Genomic DNA, 17664 nt, shown 5'->3' with positions numbered 1-17664 from the left:
ATATGCAGTCCACCAGGCTGACAATCGATTGGACTCGATTGATTTCACTGATGCACAGCCCAAATTCAATAGTATTTTTACCCCAAAAACCAATTTTTTCTTAACGCACGAAATGCTTTTTTATTCATTTTTGTTGCTTCATCAAAAATGCGATGCGAGGTGGACCATTTCACTCAGTTACCATAAGTAAAAGAAACTCATTTTGAAAGAGTCGAATTGGAAAATATGGAACAAATTATCAAAATTTGTCTAATTAAGTAGTTTTGAGTAAAGAAATGGGATTAGAACTGCTGTGAGGTCTTTAAGAGTTATTTTTGGTGTAGATGTGCATGTGTCTGAAAATTAGCGGACGGACAACCTCATTTGCAGGCGCTAGTATAACGAACGGACTGACTAAGGCATTCGGAAAACTTGTGTCGGAATGGCGACAACTTGCCATTGCTGCCACTGAGGACGGTCTCGCATAGTTGCAAGATTGTCGCCAAAAAAATTGCATGTAAAAATGAACAGCTGTGAAAGACAATGCAGTGGTCTGGTAAACGGAAGGGGACTTTGGTATCTAAATTTGCTGAAAAGACACCACCTCCCTCTCGATTATCTAGTTTGGACTCATTCGTATAGATGCTAATAATGCGTCCCTGTTTACCTCACCATTTTTACGCTTTTCTCTTGAAAGGAAGGCAATATTGGAGATTGAATTTAGTTTCAATACCATAGGATTTCGAAAATCTATAGTAGTCGGTTGAAGCAGGTATTATTAGGCATCTTAGAATGCCGGTCAATCTGATAATATACACGATAAAGAGCATTCACTGATCACTTACCCAAGGATCCGTAATATATTTTGTACACTCAAAATAATTTATACACAATGGGTCTATAACTAGATTCATTAGGTTTGAATGAAATCAAAAATCAAATATAGTGAGATCAAACAGGCGTGCTGACATAGGGACATAGCCAAATCGACTCAGCTCTTCTTACTGACCATTTCTACATATACATCTATTTTTTAAAGAGCTTCGGATGTCTCCTTCTGGGTATTACAAACTTCGTGGCAATCTTAATATACCCAGTTCGAGGCATAAAAACCGCATGAATGTAGTTATGGACCCATTGTAAAAAATAACATAATTGATCGTCTCTGTATAGATTCCTCAAAACTCAAAAGCTTTTGGGATACAACATAAGCTTACAGCGGTGTTACGACTGTCTGATCACTTAATGAGCAATGAAAGATCATCTTTGAAGTTTCTTAAGGATTATTGAAGCTTTACTATTTGAATTCTTGGAGCTTGATTTCATTTATAACTATTTATAAAAAACTTACAGCGTATATTTTAGTTCTGGAGAATTTAATACTCTTATATTTAACAAAAAATCCTGAACAAATGTGTATCTTCATATATGATCAACAATTGACTTAATAATATTTTAAGTCTTAATAATCAAAACCACTAAGAACTGCTTAAATCATCCTCTATTTCGGCCACACACACATCGAGATCCTCCTTCATGCGCGCTTTTTCACGCTTTTCAATCAAATTCTTCTCCATTTCTTCCTTTGTCAAACGTTTGAAGAAGCCCAGCTGGAAGCAAGAAATATTTAAATAAGAAAAAGAAAGAGTTGTTGTTAATCAATGAAGGTTTGGGATGCGCTTAAGGAATTTCACATGATCACAAATATTTTATAAGAGGCATAAGCCGTCTTTAATTCGCCATTTTCCTCACGCCTTGTTTGAGAGTAGAAACTTTCACACTAAACAAAAATTCTTATGTAAATTTTCTTATTATTATGGTATGAGTTATAACTGCGTACTCTTCTCTCACTCGTGCCTATCACTTTGTGTGTTCGATTCACCACCATACAGGTATGACAAAGACTAACAGAACGGAGAAAGTTTTTCAAGTTTGCTCACCTTTCGTAGCAGCAATATCATTCCAATAAGCAAAAGTATACCACCAATTATGGCGCCCAAATATATCCAGAATAGATTTCTTTTAGCATCCTTCTTAAAGATGGCGCCTTTGAAATGCTGTTTAATACTTAAGTTACTATAAAATTAAAGAGATTAGTAAGTAATATAATCAATATATTCAAGTAAATAATGACTCACCCATTTATCGGCATATCCGTCTGCAAATTCACCATTGCAACATGGGCCAAGTATTGACTATTGCTTGGCAGCAGTTTCTCAGCCTTTTTCCAGTTCATTTCATAGTTCAATAACAATGTGATATTCTCGCCAGAGAACAATGCATTCGCCGGATGAAAATTACTCAAGGCGCATGACATTTTCGTCTCGGAGTTTTCGGTCGATTGGCAAGTGATAAAAGTCGTGTGATTTACGGGTATTTGATTCACGTATAATATCTCGGTAGTGTTCAATGTTGGTGGCGACGCTGGTGCAGATTTGTTGAAATCTAAGCTCGAATACTCAAGGTCCTTGAAATAAGCTTGCGCTGAGTAGTTGCTGATATATTGGCCGCCGCTGAATCCAATAGGAAAATCAACAATTAAGTGGAAGAAACTAAGCGGACTAGGACCGTTATTTTGTATCTGTAAAGAGTTGTATAGAAATAGATATTAATTCTAAACGCCAGAGCTTTGTAAGTCGACGAGCTTTACTTTCTATTTTGTGTAACCTCTTCGATACTCTTCAAACGGTCGAGCGAGCTTAAAAAAATCTGTTTTTGGAAGTCTGAAAACTTCAAACTATAAAACCAAATACCAATCCTCTTCATCTTTTTCTGCTATGATTGGCATCCGAAGAAGTGCTTAAGCTTACCGCATGGATTCCTACTGGGAAAAAACGGATATTTGGCCAAATTATGCTGGCACAGAAGAGAAGCTTATACCATATTTTTTATTGCGAATAAAGTTCTTCTCTTTACCGACTTTACCCAAACATAATAAAGGCACTTGAACTTATAGGGTCTCGCCCCTAACTCCTCTAACACTCTAAAGTTTCGACCGGAAATTATTTGTTCCCTAGCTTTACGTATTTTCTACGACAAAATATGAAACAATATCTACCATTTAAAAAGGTTTTGTGTTATGTCTTATTACATAGACTCCACTGTCGTAGATAACTGTTTGGTCAGTAGGATACAAACTTAATACGATTAGTTCAAACTAATTAGAGCAGCACCTAAACTCACCTCAAAAGCCGTTGAAACCGCGATATTTTCTTTCTCATCGGTTCCAGCAAAAATTTTTTTCGTTGAAGTCCTGCAAATTGAAGTCAATTATTCGTAAAATTACATCCTAACTAAATTCGTTAACGACTCACTCTGCTATCCAAATCTCAGCTGTTGTGGTAAGTTTTACCTTGTCAGACGATTTGTTAACATTAGGAGTCACTACTTTTCCCGTACTGTGAACAGTTGCGTTTATCTCCACTTCAGTAGCACCGACCACATTACTAAGATCAAGGCTGAGCTCTTGTTTCGCGGTACCTTTGAAGGCCCGTCCCTTCGCAATGCTGCACTCCACACGCCAACCAAATTCGAATTCTCCAACACATTCGGCAGGCATTTTTGTGATGGGCACGTTTAAGGAGGATTTTATGATGAGTTGGGTATTGTAGGCCTCCTCGCCATTGTTAGTTATAATATATTTGAGAGGTAATACGCTGCCTCTGCCCAATATTACATTCTTACTGGTATCAGAAAGGAAGAAAAAAATTTAAATTTAGTGATAAGCAAGTGCTAATGTGTAATGTTCTCCGCTTTGTTCGGTGCTATCAACTGGCTACTATTCGCATGGAGATTCAAAGTCTCAGAGTTCTTTTAATCTCAGTTCGAAAAAAGAAGAGCTGACGGTAGAACGAGAGATGATGGGGAGTTAGGTTAAGTCTAAATGGTCCCCAGGTTTTGATGGTTTGAACGGAGAGATGTGCAAAAGCTTGTGGAAGTTCATTCTCGAAAACTGAAGGGCATTTATGATAGTGCGTCTCGAGGCATCAGTCTCCTTCCCATATTTGGAAAAGTGCTGGAGAGATTTATCATGGAACGCTTTTAGGAGCTTCAGGGAAGGACGCAGTGTATCTGATGCTTGGTTTTGGCTGTCCGCAGGGTTACATCTGTGGTCTACATATTTCGAATCTCGTGATGGACTGTCTGCTGGGACTGCTCGAGCCACTTTGTAATTGTTGTGCGATCTTTTTCTTCCAGTTGAAGGTCATGCGCGGTCTGAGTTAGAGCGGGCGGGAGGACACTTTTAGAAATTGTAAATATTTGTGGTTTAGGTGTGGAGGCTGATATATCAATGAGGAAAACGGTGGCAATGTTGCTGAAAGGTAGATAGTCGCCGGTTTGCCCACCGATTGTCCGGGTGTATGGGGTCTGCAACAGGTATGCGACGCAAGTCAAAAATCTGGGGCTGGGCATGAGTGCAAAGAAAAGTTTTACTCCACACTTGGTAGGAATGAAGAAGCGCATGCAGGCGGTCAAAGGTAAAGTAAGACGCCTTTTGTGGAGTGATTGCGGCCTCGAAAATGTGCTGTTTTGACGGATGCTATGCAAGTTTTGCTAGTCTCCCTTTTGACCTGATTGTATTCAGGTTAAGAAGGGGCTTGAGTCTGTCATTGCTGCGGAGTGATTGGATTTCCGGCGATGATGTGTAGAGGGAGGGATATTTATGGAGCTGAAGGCTAGATGATAAGGTTAGATGTAGGTGACAACACCGTAGGGACAATAATTCTAACGGTCGCGTGACTTATGAGTACATTCGTCACGTTGAGTTTGTTGAGAGTAACCCTAACTTTGGATTTTGTCTGAGGTTAGGGTTATTTGCTTACGGAGCATAGGCCTCTGAATACATTTTTGCATCAGAGGTGCCTATCTCATAGGTCGTGGTGTAGGTGTAGTTTTTATATGAGCGGCCACCTGGTCACCAGAATAGCGCTATATGGAGGCTAAAGTGGTAGTAGTTTCGGCTACGAAGTCTGGCAGGAGACTTAATTCTGGTATCAAGTAGAGCAGTAGCCCTTGCAGTTCGCTCCAATCTGCTCATGCTCAATATTAATTATATTAAGTGGAATGATTTTAATGTCTTTTAATTGGATACCAAAACTTTTCGAAGTTGATTGTCAATAAACTTGGTCCACTAATTCTCATTACCGAAAACAATTTAGTTCAACAGCAGACTTTATGAACAACTTACGGTATTTCTACACCTTCAAACCGAAGATCGACGAAACAAACCAAACCCTTACAATTATGTAGATATTGGATTTGAGCTTTCACCATGCTTGGCCACGCAGGATCTACGACCGCACAATTACTGCAAAATTCTGTAAAATAAAAAACAATAATCAATGTCTGGAGAGTCATCAAGTTGTATATATTAAAAAGAATCAATTCAATCAATCAAGAATTTTTATCAACTTTTGTAACAATACATATTATAATGAGCTTTGCTTAGTTCGCGACATCTAGTGAAGGGTTTGGTATGACGAAGTCTATCCGTTAATAGCTTTATCTCATAAAAAAAATTTATAATTCCTTTAGAGTAAGTCAGAAGCAAAGTCTGAAGAAATCTTTCTAGAACAACGTTTCCATGAAGGTTGGTTTTCATGACGTAGAAAGCATTATTCTCCATCGCCAATAGTGTTTTCAAACGTACGTTCTGTAGCGATAAAATTCAAAACTCCTTTGACCAGTCAAACTTTTTTAACGATTCCAACCATTTTATATAACTTTGTTACTCACCCGAGTTCTCTTGTGTCTTGCCATCATTTTTCAAGCGGTAAGTCAGCTCCATAATTATCGGTATAAATATATAACGGTCATCGAATATGAGCGTGGCATTACATGGCAGACATTGCGGCGTTAAACCCGCTATGAAGGGTTCCTTGCCAATGCAATGTCTCACATTTATACGCTTCTCCTCAGCAGCGACACTCAAATCGAGTAGCAGTTCTTGTGTTCGAATCTTCATCGAATTACTTTGGATATTAATGCATATATCGAATTTTAAGCTTGTTGTATTTGTGGGAATTATTAAATTCTTTGGCAGTATTGTCGCATTAATCTTCACTACCGGATACGCGCGATAAACAAACACCATATCGGCATTTGGTGCGCCGACAGCCAGATTATAATCATTCGTATTGTTATCACCACCTCTGGAGAGACCGTGACCGAACATGCCACCACTGCCGACCAATTGCTCGCTCACGTTCAATATTTGTCGTGGTTGGACATCGAGACCGTTCGGACCGCCAAAGTAGATGGCAACCGCCCCATTGCCATTATTACCAGCGAACGGAGCGCCAATGGCTATGTCTGTCGAAAGGAATATAATAGGAAAAAAGGAATATAATAACCAAGTAAGTGATACATGTAAGTAAATAGTAAAAGAGCTCACCTTTATAATCATCACCATTTACGTCTCCCAGTTTACCCAATGAAGTTCCAAAGTGTCCACTTCTCGAAAACGGAGACTCCAACAATGTTTGCTTGAAACTCAGCTTTAAGAACCACATAACGAAATAAAGTTAATTTATGGCAGGAATTTTCTAGTATTTACTCAGTTTTCTAATATATTTATGTACTAATATAAGCCATTTTGATGTGATGGATCAGCAAAATCTCATGCAGAAAATCGTTAGAGTGGAAACAGCCACTCGCCGTTCTCTGAATAACGGGTGCGCTATGAATCACACCAGCGGCTGCACTGAAAAGGTTACTAGCACCAAACGACAATGAAGTGGAAAGTTCTGCAGCAAAATCAGGTGCAAGTTTGGCGGCGTTAGGTGAATTCTCCACAAAGACCTTCGGCCATAGTTCAATAAGCAATGGGTTGGTGGATAAAGTAGAACACTTACTCTCAGGCTTTATTAGAAAAGGTTACCAGTCACACTTAAAGAGGTTAAATGGCGCAGGAGTAAATGATTCGCCCGCGGATCTCACAACATCTATACGAATCAGACGGATGGAAAATGACTCATGGAGTGGCCGCCGGAATTTATTGCTCGGAAGTGGATATCAGCCTATCCTTCAAGCTTCTCTGCAGTATCTTCCAGGCGGAAGTCTTTACAATCAGGAAAGTTGCTCAGATAGTTGACAACGAAGGAAACAATAGAAAGAAGATCAATATCTACGCCGATAGCCAGACAACAATTAAGGCAAAATTCTCACATCGCATTACATCAAAGAATGTTCTTAGAAGCTGGGAAAAAAGTGGATGTAGCGGCTGCCGAAAAGCAGTTGCATATATATTCAGTTCCAGGCCACAAAAGGATTTCGAGAAACGAAATAACTTAGAAGATTCCCAAAAGTACCATCCGTCTGGCTACCGAACCAGTACAGAAAATACAGAAATCATTAAAAACTATGTATGGACTAAAAGCAGATTGATCAGTGAGAGATAGAATGCTTTAAGAATTTGCAGGATCGCAAAGATCATCTATAAGAGGACTGAAGAAAAGCTTTTTACTCACACGATAACGAAAGGCCTGCAGGACGGTTGTTGGCCTAATAACAGGTAATAACCTTTTGGCATCACTTGCGAGCCGGATGGGCTTAAGGTACGACGATAAATACAGAATATTCAGCACTATATAGAACTTGCCTTAGATATTTTAATGCTTCGTAGTTCAAGGGACGAGATAAAGTATCAAAATTTGATGTCAAGTTGCTATTAAAGTTCGTAAAAAGCGTTGACGTTCCGACATTAGCCTTCATCTGACATTACTACTGGCTAATCCGACTGAGTCTCATTGATTCATTGATTTTTGGAATTCTCATTTATCTGTGTCTGAAAACGTAGAGTTTCTAATTCTATATTCAAAAATTGTATAAATGATACATATGTTTGTACGATAGCCGAGAGAGTAATAAGAAAAGAGAGTACTAATGATCTAGAATGAGATCGAAGGAGGAATAAATTGCAATAATCTAAATTTATTTAGAATATTATAAGAATTCAAAACTTTTTGATTCGGTGACGGAGTTAGTAACTTTAAAAAGACACCTCAAAGCAACTACCGTCTAAATTAGTAAGTGATCTTACTGATTAAAGCAGGACAAATCTTAAAGTCTTTGTTCTGAAGAAATCTATATTTTAAACAACAGTTTATGTAGAATACGCAGACCACACGTGAACACACGACCCACAAAATGTTGTTCATTTACTGGTTACTGTCAATTTGGACACATTCACTCAGTTATTGAGAATTCTTACCTGCTTTCCCCGTCCAAGATTTATAAACATATAGACTGCACCCGCTTCGAAAACACTGTTAACTGTGTGATGTGGTGCACCAATGAGCATATCATCGAGGCCGTCACCATTAAGGTCCTCCACCAGTAGGGAATAACCAAAGTACTCGCCATATTGTGCGCCGGTCAACCCTAGTTGGAACGGAAATTGTTTATTCCAACTCGGCGGTGCAGTGTAAATTTGTAGCTACAAAAACAGTTATAGTAAATTTTGACTAGCGGATAATTCAGTTAAAGTGCACGCTCACGAACTTACCGCACCCAATTTCGTTTCACTGTTCGCATTTGGCATAGTAACCACGTATGACAACTGCTTCTTATCGCTGACATTGAAGTGCCCACAACCCACGGCATATCCTTTATATGATGCCATTTTTGGCCCTTGTATTGTCGCTCTGGGCTTTTGGGTATTCATATTGTAGTGTATCACATTTCCTGGAGAATATCAAATACGTTTTATTATTTGAGTGTAAAAAGACAAAATAAAAAGACAAAGTCAAAACAAAAATATTGTCCATTGGCTAATGTTTGAGTACTTGAGTATGAGGATATCTATTCGAATATTTGGATGATTTTTTATCGATTTTGAATAACGTATAGACCTGTTTTATTTCTCATTTAAATGTTTTTCTGTTGACGACCTAGGCGTATTTAGTGAAAAACCTTAAAACTGATACTTTCATTAAAATAATATAAAAGGAAAGCTCAGAAATATCCCTTTTACCTACCTGCCCAATTGAGGACGCCTGGTGATCCGAATATAACTTCATCATTCTCCGACGTTAATTGGACGCTGAAACCGAATTCACCAAATCTCACATTGCCGTATAGCGGCTTACGATTTTTATCTTTGACATCCTGCTCATCCTGCTTACCTGAATGTATATGAAGAAATCATTTAATTCAGTCATATCTTTAGTTAGGAACTTGAAGAGTGCACAAACTTTTAGCGGAAAATGGACTTAATATTTTCCAGACTCGATCTTGTGAATCATCGCCCATTGTATTGTTGGTCCAATAGCACAAGCCGTGCATGTATGCTTGGCTGAAAAATTTAATTTGGAGAAAACTGAAAAACCATTAGTGTAATGGATTGAAGATTTACAGGAAAACAACTTTTAACGATGGAAAAATTATTACAGAGAAAGCACTTAAAATATACAACCGACTCCAGGAGTATCCCATCAGGGAACTAATCAATGTAGGATCAAGGGATAGCTGATAGATTTTCTGAAAAGACACGCTTTTCACAACGTAAAAATTCAAGGAGAATTGGCATCAGCAAAAAAAAAAAATAGTTCAAGATTGCAGATATATTCCAGATCAAATATTTAATATCGACGAAACTGCATTGTTCTGGAAGCAAATGCCAAAAAGAGCATTCATAGTAAAATCTCAAAACACAGCTTGTGGGCTTAAAGCATCCAAAGATCGAGTAACTCTCCTGCTTTGTTGTAACACATCTGGCGATAAAATGTTAAAGCCTTTTCTAATCAACAAATCCCTTAAGCCAGGAGTTTTAAGAGGTAAGGACATTGAACAATTTCTAGCTCATTTTATGGCGAATAGATGACGACTAATCTGTTTAAAGCTTACTTATTTTTTTGCCGAGTCATCAAAGATGTGTGTACTCAAGTGTTGTCCTGATAGAAGACGAAGCCCTTTCTATTGTGCAGTTCTGGCCGTTTTTTTGGAATGCTTGCTTCAATCTCATCAGTTGTGGATAGTAAAATGTGGAATCAATCGCTCGAGCAGGTTGGAGCAGCTCACAGTGGATGGTTACTTTCCAATCCCACCAAACACTCAGCATAACCTTTCGAGGCATCAATCCTGGCTTTGCGACCATATGTTGAGGTTCACCAGGCTTGGACCATGATCTGATGATGATGTGGTACTCAAACATCGAGCTTCTTTTTGTAGCCTTTTGATGATGAATGTTAAGTTCCATAGTGATGTCATGACGGCTTATGTGACGGTCCTAGTCAATCCTTTCCATAATTTCATCGGCTTTTTCACCGATAAGTCGAACAAAGCGAGAGAGAGAGAGCATCTTTCACATCGAAATTTCCAGAACGGAAGCGAGCGAATCATTGTTGTGCTACGCGAACTGATACGGCATCGTCTCCTAAACTTTACAAGTTTCATTGTTGGCTTGCATGTCATTCTTCCCTTTTTTATACAAAAATTTCATGATATAGCGAATTTCTTCATTCTTTTTACTCATTTTTGAACAGCTGTAACTTTTTTTGGTTAAATGGAGCTTAAAATGTCACCTGGTAGCACTGGAGATATACGACTGCCACGACATCCATTAACAAAATACCAAAAGTTTTTTTCGACTACCCAACATTTTCTATAAAGCACAGGTTCACTTTTTAATTTTGTTGAAAGTATTAAAGAAATAGTTTCAAAGATATATCGCTATAAGTGTTCAAAATATCCCTAATAATATAATTCATGTGATAGAAAATTGAGAGTCCGATTATTTTCAATTCGTTCCTTCTCAAAAATGCTGGCCCCGCCAATGCCATAACGACTTTGAAAGCTTAAGCTCAAGAACTAAGGCTGTAAACTGTAAAACTGTAGTCCTACAGAGTCGCTAATTCAAGCAATCGTGAATCGGTTACGCGCCACGTTTACTCTAGTATATTATGCGCATCCTCAAAGATGCCATACAGTGCGCACCGAAGACGCTATTGCAGTAGAGGCTGTGTATCGAAGAAGACCCGAATGAGTCCAACCGACATCGCGCACCACAATTGGAGCTATGCCCATTCCCTTCAAAGTAGATTTTGCGGAAGGATCATGGTTTCCAAACTTACAAAATCATCAGGCACGTCGCACATGAGGGGACCCAAAACGAGATAATCACTGGACCGATATAATGTTGCAATCAATGGAAAACTATAGAGCCACAATGGGTGACATTTTCGTCTTTTGCTCCAACAAGACGTTACTACAAGCGATACAGTCAATCAAACAATAAATTTATTGAAGGAAACTTTTGGTTAACACATTATCGCGCCTCGTGAGCCTGTGGAATAACCTCCAAAATCAAAGAAAGATAAATATTGGGTCATAACTGTCTATATAAACATCCTTTATTATATATTGATATCATTTAGAGCACTTTCGAAGCAGTTATCTGGCTTATAAAACCCTCACTCCCTCTTCGTAGGTTATATTTAATACAAATGACGTAATTTGTAAGTTCTTCAATTGAACAGAGCATGACCAATTGCTGGCTCGTGTCTACACTAAGCCTAAAATTATTTCACGAATTGTGACGTTTGACCTCCTATCGCATTTTAAGTTGTTTCTAAATTATTTCGTACAGTCTTTAAAGCCCAGCAAGGCGTTTGCGGTTGTACAGCTCAGCAAAATTTTTGCTCGTTTATAAACGATTGATATAAATTTAATCAAAAAAGCATTCTAAAATTATAATTAAATTCTCCGGGTAAATGATATTTCAAAACAAGTAAGGTATGGCTAAGTTCGGGTGCAATTGAAAATTTCAAGAATCAAAGCCACGGAAATTTTTTTTAAAGTATAAAACCAATCATATAGAGTAAAGTCAGCCGGATGTTTGAAAATCCTGATATTAGTTATATGGGCGCTAGACCAAGGGGCCACGCCCACTTTTTCAAAAATTTTTGCCCATAGTTACAGTTTGAACGGACAGACAATCAACCGGATTTCAACTTCTTGCTTTGTTTGTCTCAAATGTTGTATTTTTTACCAAATTTCGTGTGCGAAATCGTTGCGAATGTCAAAAAGGGCTTACGGTGATTCAGTTTTATCAAAAATTCAATTGGTACAAAACCTTCAAAGACGGTCGAGAGATCGTTAAAGACATGTCTCGTTCTGTACGAGCTTCGACCTCTTTAACTAATGAAAGTATTAAAAAAGTGAAGAATTTGGTGCTTCCAAATCGTCAGGCAAGTGTTGGAGAGATGGCAAGAGAACTCAACAGCTCTTGCGTGGCCATTTGAATGATTTTGGTAGATATTTTGGCTATGAAACGTGTTCCTGCTCGACTCATCACGATATGCTGAATTTAAAAAAAAAAAAGAGTACCGTAAACAGGTCTCTTTGGACATGCTTGATCAGGCGATTTCCGCTCTCACATTTATAGAGACCATTATAACTGCCGATGAGACATGAATTTTTGAGTTTGGCATGTAAACAAGTCAACAATCATTGGAATGGAGGAAGAAAACCGAACCGAAACCAAAAAAAAAACGCTAATGTCGCTCAAAATCAAGGTGATACTCAATGTTTTTCCGATATTCATGGTTTAGAGCATCATGAATTGTTACGAAGAGACAGACGCTCAATGAGGTCTTCTATTTGATCGTATTGAGGCGTTTGCTTGAGAACATCTGTCGAAAACGACCGGAATTGTGGAAGAACAGTTAATAGATTTAATGCGTTGATAAGCGCCATCCCATTGAGCCTCGTTTGTGAACGAATTTTAAATCAAAAACGCAATGAGTACCGACGTTCAACCACCGTATTCACCAGATTTGGCTGAGTGCGATTTTTTTTTTTGTCAACAAAACTGAAATTGCCGCTCTGTTGAACCCGTTTTCAGTCGATCGACAAGGTAAAACAAAACCCGCTGAAAGCCATCCCAAAAGGTGCTTATGAAAAGTATTTCGAAGATTCAAAAAATCGTTGACAATATGTATGTGTATTACATCTGATGAGGATTACTTTGAAAGCGACAAAATAAACATTGATGAATAATTATATATTTCGTGTTTTATTTATAATTTCCGGGTAATTTTTTTAACACAATGTATTTCGTCGAATTGTTTTGTTAAAGTATGGACTGTTTGCGCCAGCTTTGATAAGAATAAGTGCAAACTGTGAAATTTTTGTGAGTCACAATTCGCAAAAATATTTTAGTCACATTATTAGGCTTTAACATTTCGTGGGTTTTTCTGATGTTTCACTTTCATAATTTTCTAATATTTAAAAATATTTATTAATATTGATTACTATGGAAGACATATTTTATAATTTTGAGTAGATCACAGAGTTGATCGTAAGAGAATTCGACTTCGACCACCTTTGAGACAACCGTTTCAAGAAACTTGATTGAAATCGTTTAAGAGTTTTGTTCACATCACAAAATACTTCACACTACTTATTATATGGTTATTAGTGGTGTGTATTCCAACTCCGACTTTGCGTACTGATTTATTCATATTTTCCGAACTTTTGTCTGTATTTTATTGGCTACACTTGTGATAACTATGTATATATAAACGAACTTCTCTGTGAGTTACGTAACTAATCATACTTACTTATCGAACAAAGTGGCTGTTTTTAGCGGAGCGCATACAATCAGCGGCTCCTCGTCTTTGCTGCCGCCATCCATAGACGCACCTAACCACTGATGCTCCGTATTTGGTCGCAGATAATTGAAATACGTAGACTCTGCAACATTTTCCAATTTAAGCGGTTTCACTTGCTTAGTCGCAAAATCGTATTTGTAAATCGCACCGCTTCGATCCAATCCATTAAATGCTTGTGGTGCGCCGATTATTATGCTTTAAAAGAATTTTTTGGTATCACATAGACATATAGTATCTAGATATTTAGGGCGCAATTTACCTCTTGTCACGTAGCAAAATCGTGTAGCCGAAGTAGGAACTAAACGGTTTTTGGCTACCGTTTCCTGGCGCTGCGTTTAATGGTTCCTTGATTATAAGATTTGGTTTTGGTGCCAAATTAAATGACTCTATGGCATATATATTTAAACACAATAATACAAAGCAGAACTCAAGGAGGTACATTTCGATAAAAGAATTTTTAATTTAGTAACAAACCGACTCGAATTATCCAACGGCGCAGACTGAAAGTGAGTGCGCTTTTCGCACTTGAGCTTGACTTATGTTGGGACCCTAAGCATGACTAATTTTATTTATCGCTTTGCTAATATCAAATGCGAATAATGCGGTCTGCAAATGCGTAAATACATAAGTACATACTTATATATATAACATATTTGTGATGGCATATCCAGCCTTTTAAATATAAGGTGGAACCGAGGCCCTCTCGGATCATTAGTTTGTGAATTAAATAAATTTTACTAAGTCAACTTTTGTTATTGTGAAAAAATTGATAAAAACTCTCTAATTTCGTGTGTTGATAAAATATTGCTTTTTGAAGGGGAAAAAATACAGTTGCAGCGATACCTTGGCTTGAAGACGAGTGTCCGAACACTGCCGCAGGAAAATCAACCATCACGGATTGGTATGCTAAGTTTAGACGTGGTGAGCACCAAAGACGCAAACGAAAAAGTCCACAAAGTAATTTGGAGGACCGGAAAGTGAAGTTTCAAGATATCAGGCACTCTAAATTATCATATCATGCACGAATATTTGAGAACGAGAAGGCTCTAGCAACGTGGGTGCCACGAGCTCACGTTTGACTAAAGATAACAACGAGTCGATAATGTTTGGAGATGTTCAAGCCTAACAAACCTGATTTTTGGGTCGATGTGTGACAATAGATGAAACATGGTTCAAGCATTTAACTCCGAAAGCCAATCCGCAGTCATCTGAGTGGACTGAACTCAATGAATCCGCTCCCAAGCGTGGAAAAACGCACCAGTCGGGTGTGCTTGGAATAACTTCTATTGAAAAAGAAAGAACCATCGACCGCGACAATTATATAGCGTTATTGGACCTTTTGACGGACGAAAAATGGCCTCATTTGAAGAAATTCTTATTGCTTTCGCATTCACTGTATTCTCCAGATCTGTCGCCCTTTTTCTATTCTCAGATCTCAGTAAATGTTCGCTGGGAAGAAATTTTCGTCGAATGAAGAGCTGATCGCCTAAACTGAGGTCTATTTTGAAGCAAAGGACAAATAGTGCTATAAAAGTGGTATCGAAAAGTCGGAGGATCGCTATAATCAGTGTATCACCCTATATATAAAAAGGAATGTTTAACTTTGATAGGCGGAGGACTTTTCAATTGACCTGTTACTGTTATTGTCCAATCGTGGGATTCATTTTGAAATAATCTGGAAGTGGTTATGAAGAATTTAAAAAGCAGCTGAAACACTGTGCTTCAATTTCAATTATTTGAATTCAGGGTGCTTTTAGGTCAGAAGCTTCGAATATAGTGGCTCTAAAAATTGTTTTGCAGTTAACACAGCTTGAGCTTTAATGACGACTTAAAGTGCCTAAAATAAATCCAATATTTTCGCGCAAGCCATTTTCTTTTCAATTTAATTTTATCAATTTCAAGAAAAATAAAAAAAAAGAATTTCAACCCAATTTTTGGAAGAAATAATTCTCCAAAATATATTTTTGTGGTTAAGCTTTTGTGGTAAAATACAAACAATCGCATATACGAGAAATGTTCTACGGGTCAGAATAACTTTGCCTAAGAGACTATAGTAGTTCTATAACCAGTTTCAGGTCAGCGATTTTTGAAGTTCATTATTGACTACGATCTCTCAAATTTTATAGTTCTAACCAAATTTCATGTGCGGAATCAATGCGAATATTGGAAAAGACTTAGGGTGATTCAGTTTTATCAAAAACACTAGCCTACGGTACAAGCATCCAAAGACGGTCGATCGTTGAAGACACGCCTCGTTCTGGACGACCTTCTTCGACTGATGAAAATATTCAAAAAGTTGAAAGAAAGGTTTGAAAATTGTCAGGCATGTGTTAGAGAGATGGCAAGAGAGCTCGACATCTCTCGCGAGTCCGTTCGAATGATTTAAATGGAGTTTCTGGGTATGAAACGCGTTCTTGCTCGATTCGTCTCGATAAAGCTGAATTTGTGTCAAAAGAGTACCATTGTGACCGAATTTAAAGCCAAAAATGCAATAAAACCATCGACCAACCATCGTATTCCCCAGATTCGGCGCCGTGTAATTTTTTCTTGTGTTCTAAACTGAAATTGGCGCTTTGTGGAACTCCTTTTCAGTCGATCGAAGGGATAGAACAAAATTCGCAGAAGGAAAGTGAATTATTTAGAAAGGGACAAAATAAATATTGATGAATAATTAAATATTTTGCGTTACGCGTACTTTTTTATCACAATGTATACATTATAATAATAATTGTGACGTAAAAAATATGTACATATGTATGTAACAAATTAATATATAATTTCATTTAAATTTATGCATCATAACTCACGAGTTTCTGGAATACGATAACATAAGTATTTTGCTGAATCATAACCGTACCAACGAATGTGAAAAGTGCCTTCTCCACAGCGCCCGTAGCGCCATCGTTTTTTAAGAGAGTGTTTTTGCATTCGTGATACGCTCTTAACATAACGGAACACGTGCTGACTTGTACGATAATACATATTTGCATTAAAACGTTTGACCGCAAAGTGAAAGCCTCACATTTTATATTTATCCCCATAAAAATTAGCAAGTGGTCATGCGATCTTTTAGGGTATTATAAACAACCGTTCTATTACAATGCTATTTTGTTATGTAGTTATGGAGTTCAATTTTAGAATTAACACTCGCGACCACTGCAAGCAAAACAAAGAAAAACTTCACCTTCGGTGGCACTAAAAGTATATCGTAATACCCCTCACAAATAAAAACTTCGTCCATATAATGCCATGATGTTCATCGATCAGTTACTACGGCAGCTACATACATATTATACTCGTATATACTATAGTGATCTTGTCTGAAAAATTTGTGCGAAAACTGTAAAATTAGCTCGGAAAGTAATCCATGCCGAATTTACTGAAGATATCTCGTCAAATGAAGCTATGTACATACTTGTATGTAAATGCTTTAGTGATTTTTATAGTTCGGCGTTTCTAAGTTGCTTCTTGGACTGAAAAGAACGTGTGCGAAATTTCAGATGGATATCTCAAAAATTGGGGACTAGTATATACAGACAGACGGTCGGATATGGATAAATCGACTCAGCTTATCACGCTGATCACTTAAATTTTTACACTTTGTAATTTTGTAAATATTCCCTGTTGAGGGTAGAAAAAGTATATATTCTTATGCACAAGGCAAAAGTACTTAACTCAATTCTATGAAGAATATTAAAATTTCCTTAACCCTTTCAGCCCCGAAGTTGCTTATAAGCAACTTCTCTATATGTTTGACATCGTTTAAAAAGTCCTTTGGGGCTGAAAGGGTTAACAATTTGTTAGAGTAGTAGTTAAAGTTTTATCTCAAAGTAATGTCTAATTAATTGTTCAGTTAAAATATTCTCTCGACTCTTTCAATGCCGAAAAAAAATTTGTAAAAAGACAACACAAACATTTAGTTAATATCTCTTAAATTCTTGCAACTTTTTACTCCCTATCTTTATTTAATTACGTCAACTAATTTATTAGTTTTCTGTTCGATTCACAACTCTCTAAGAAGAGCGGATTGTATATTTTCAACAGGCAGTCATTAATTAGTTTCGTGGGGTCT

At 37.5% G+C, this 17664-nt stretch overlaps 1 protein-coding gene and 1 long non-coding RNA gene across 3 annotated transcripts in view; one reads left to right on the top strand and one right to left on the bottom strand.

Annotated features, from left to right (window-relative positions):
* LOC125777302 (uncharacterized) overlaps nucleotides 1–17664 on the top strand; it is a 154523-nt gene that overhangs the window by 23435 nt on the left and 113424 nt on the right. The window lies entirely within an intron of this gene.
* LOC105221941 (integrin alpha-PS3) lies at nucleotides 1313–14132 on the bottom strand. 2 transcript variants are annotated; one of them, XM_049451711.1, is made up of 14 exons: nucleotides 13852–14132; nucleotides 13542–13787; nucleotides 9174–9298; nucleotides 8958–9104; nucleotides 8486–8664; nucleotides 8192–8416; nucleotides 6374–6476; nucleotides 5716–6291; nucleotides 5168–5297; nucleotides 3294–3662; nucleotides 3163–3232; nucleotides 2118–2560; nucleotides 1920–2055; nucleotides 1313–1589 (listed from the first exon to the last, which is right to left on the bottom strand). In XM_049451711.1, exons 1-14 carry the CDS (start codon nucleotides 14031–14033, stop codon nucleotides 1458–1460), a joined length of 3063 nt encoding a protein of 1020 aa, XP_049307668.1. In that variant the 5' UTR covers nucleotides 14034–14132; the 3' UTR covers nucleotides 1313–1457. The 2 variants fall into 2 exon arrangements, with proteins under 2 accessions (XP_049307668.1, XP_049307669.1); XM_049451712.1 differs by having other exon boundaries at nucleotides 9174–9274.

This window comes from Bactrocera dorsalis, chromosome 3 (assembly GCF_023373825.1).
Source record: "Bactrocera dorsalis isolate Fly_Bdor chromosome 3, ASM2337382v1, whole genome shotgun sequence".
NCBI lineage: Eukaryota > Metazoa > Arthropoda > Insecta > Diptera > Tephritidae > Bactrocera > Bactrocera dorsalis.
Note: the sequence above shows the minus strand (reverse complement) of the source record. Positions and strands in the feature narration are given on the sequence as shown.

What these genes read in the sequence shown, in the direction of transcription:
- LOC105221941 (XM_049451711.1), bottom strand. Translation starts at nt 14,033, where the DNA reads ATGTACCTCCTTGAGTTCTGCTTTGTATTATTGTGTTTAAATATATAT. An exon ending in ACAGCCACTTTGTTCGATAA is followed by an intron (nt 9,299 to 13,541) that starts GTAAGTATGATT and finishes ATGGTTTTTCAG; the next exon opens with TTTTCTCCAAATTAAATTTT. An exon ending in ATCTTGGACGGGGAAAGCAG is followed by an intron (nt 6,477 to 8,191) that starts GTAAGAATTCTC and finishes TGGTTCTTAAAG; the next exon opens with CTGAGTTTCAAGCAAACATT.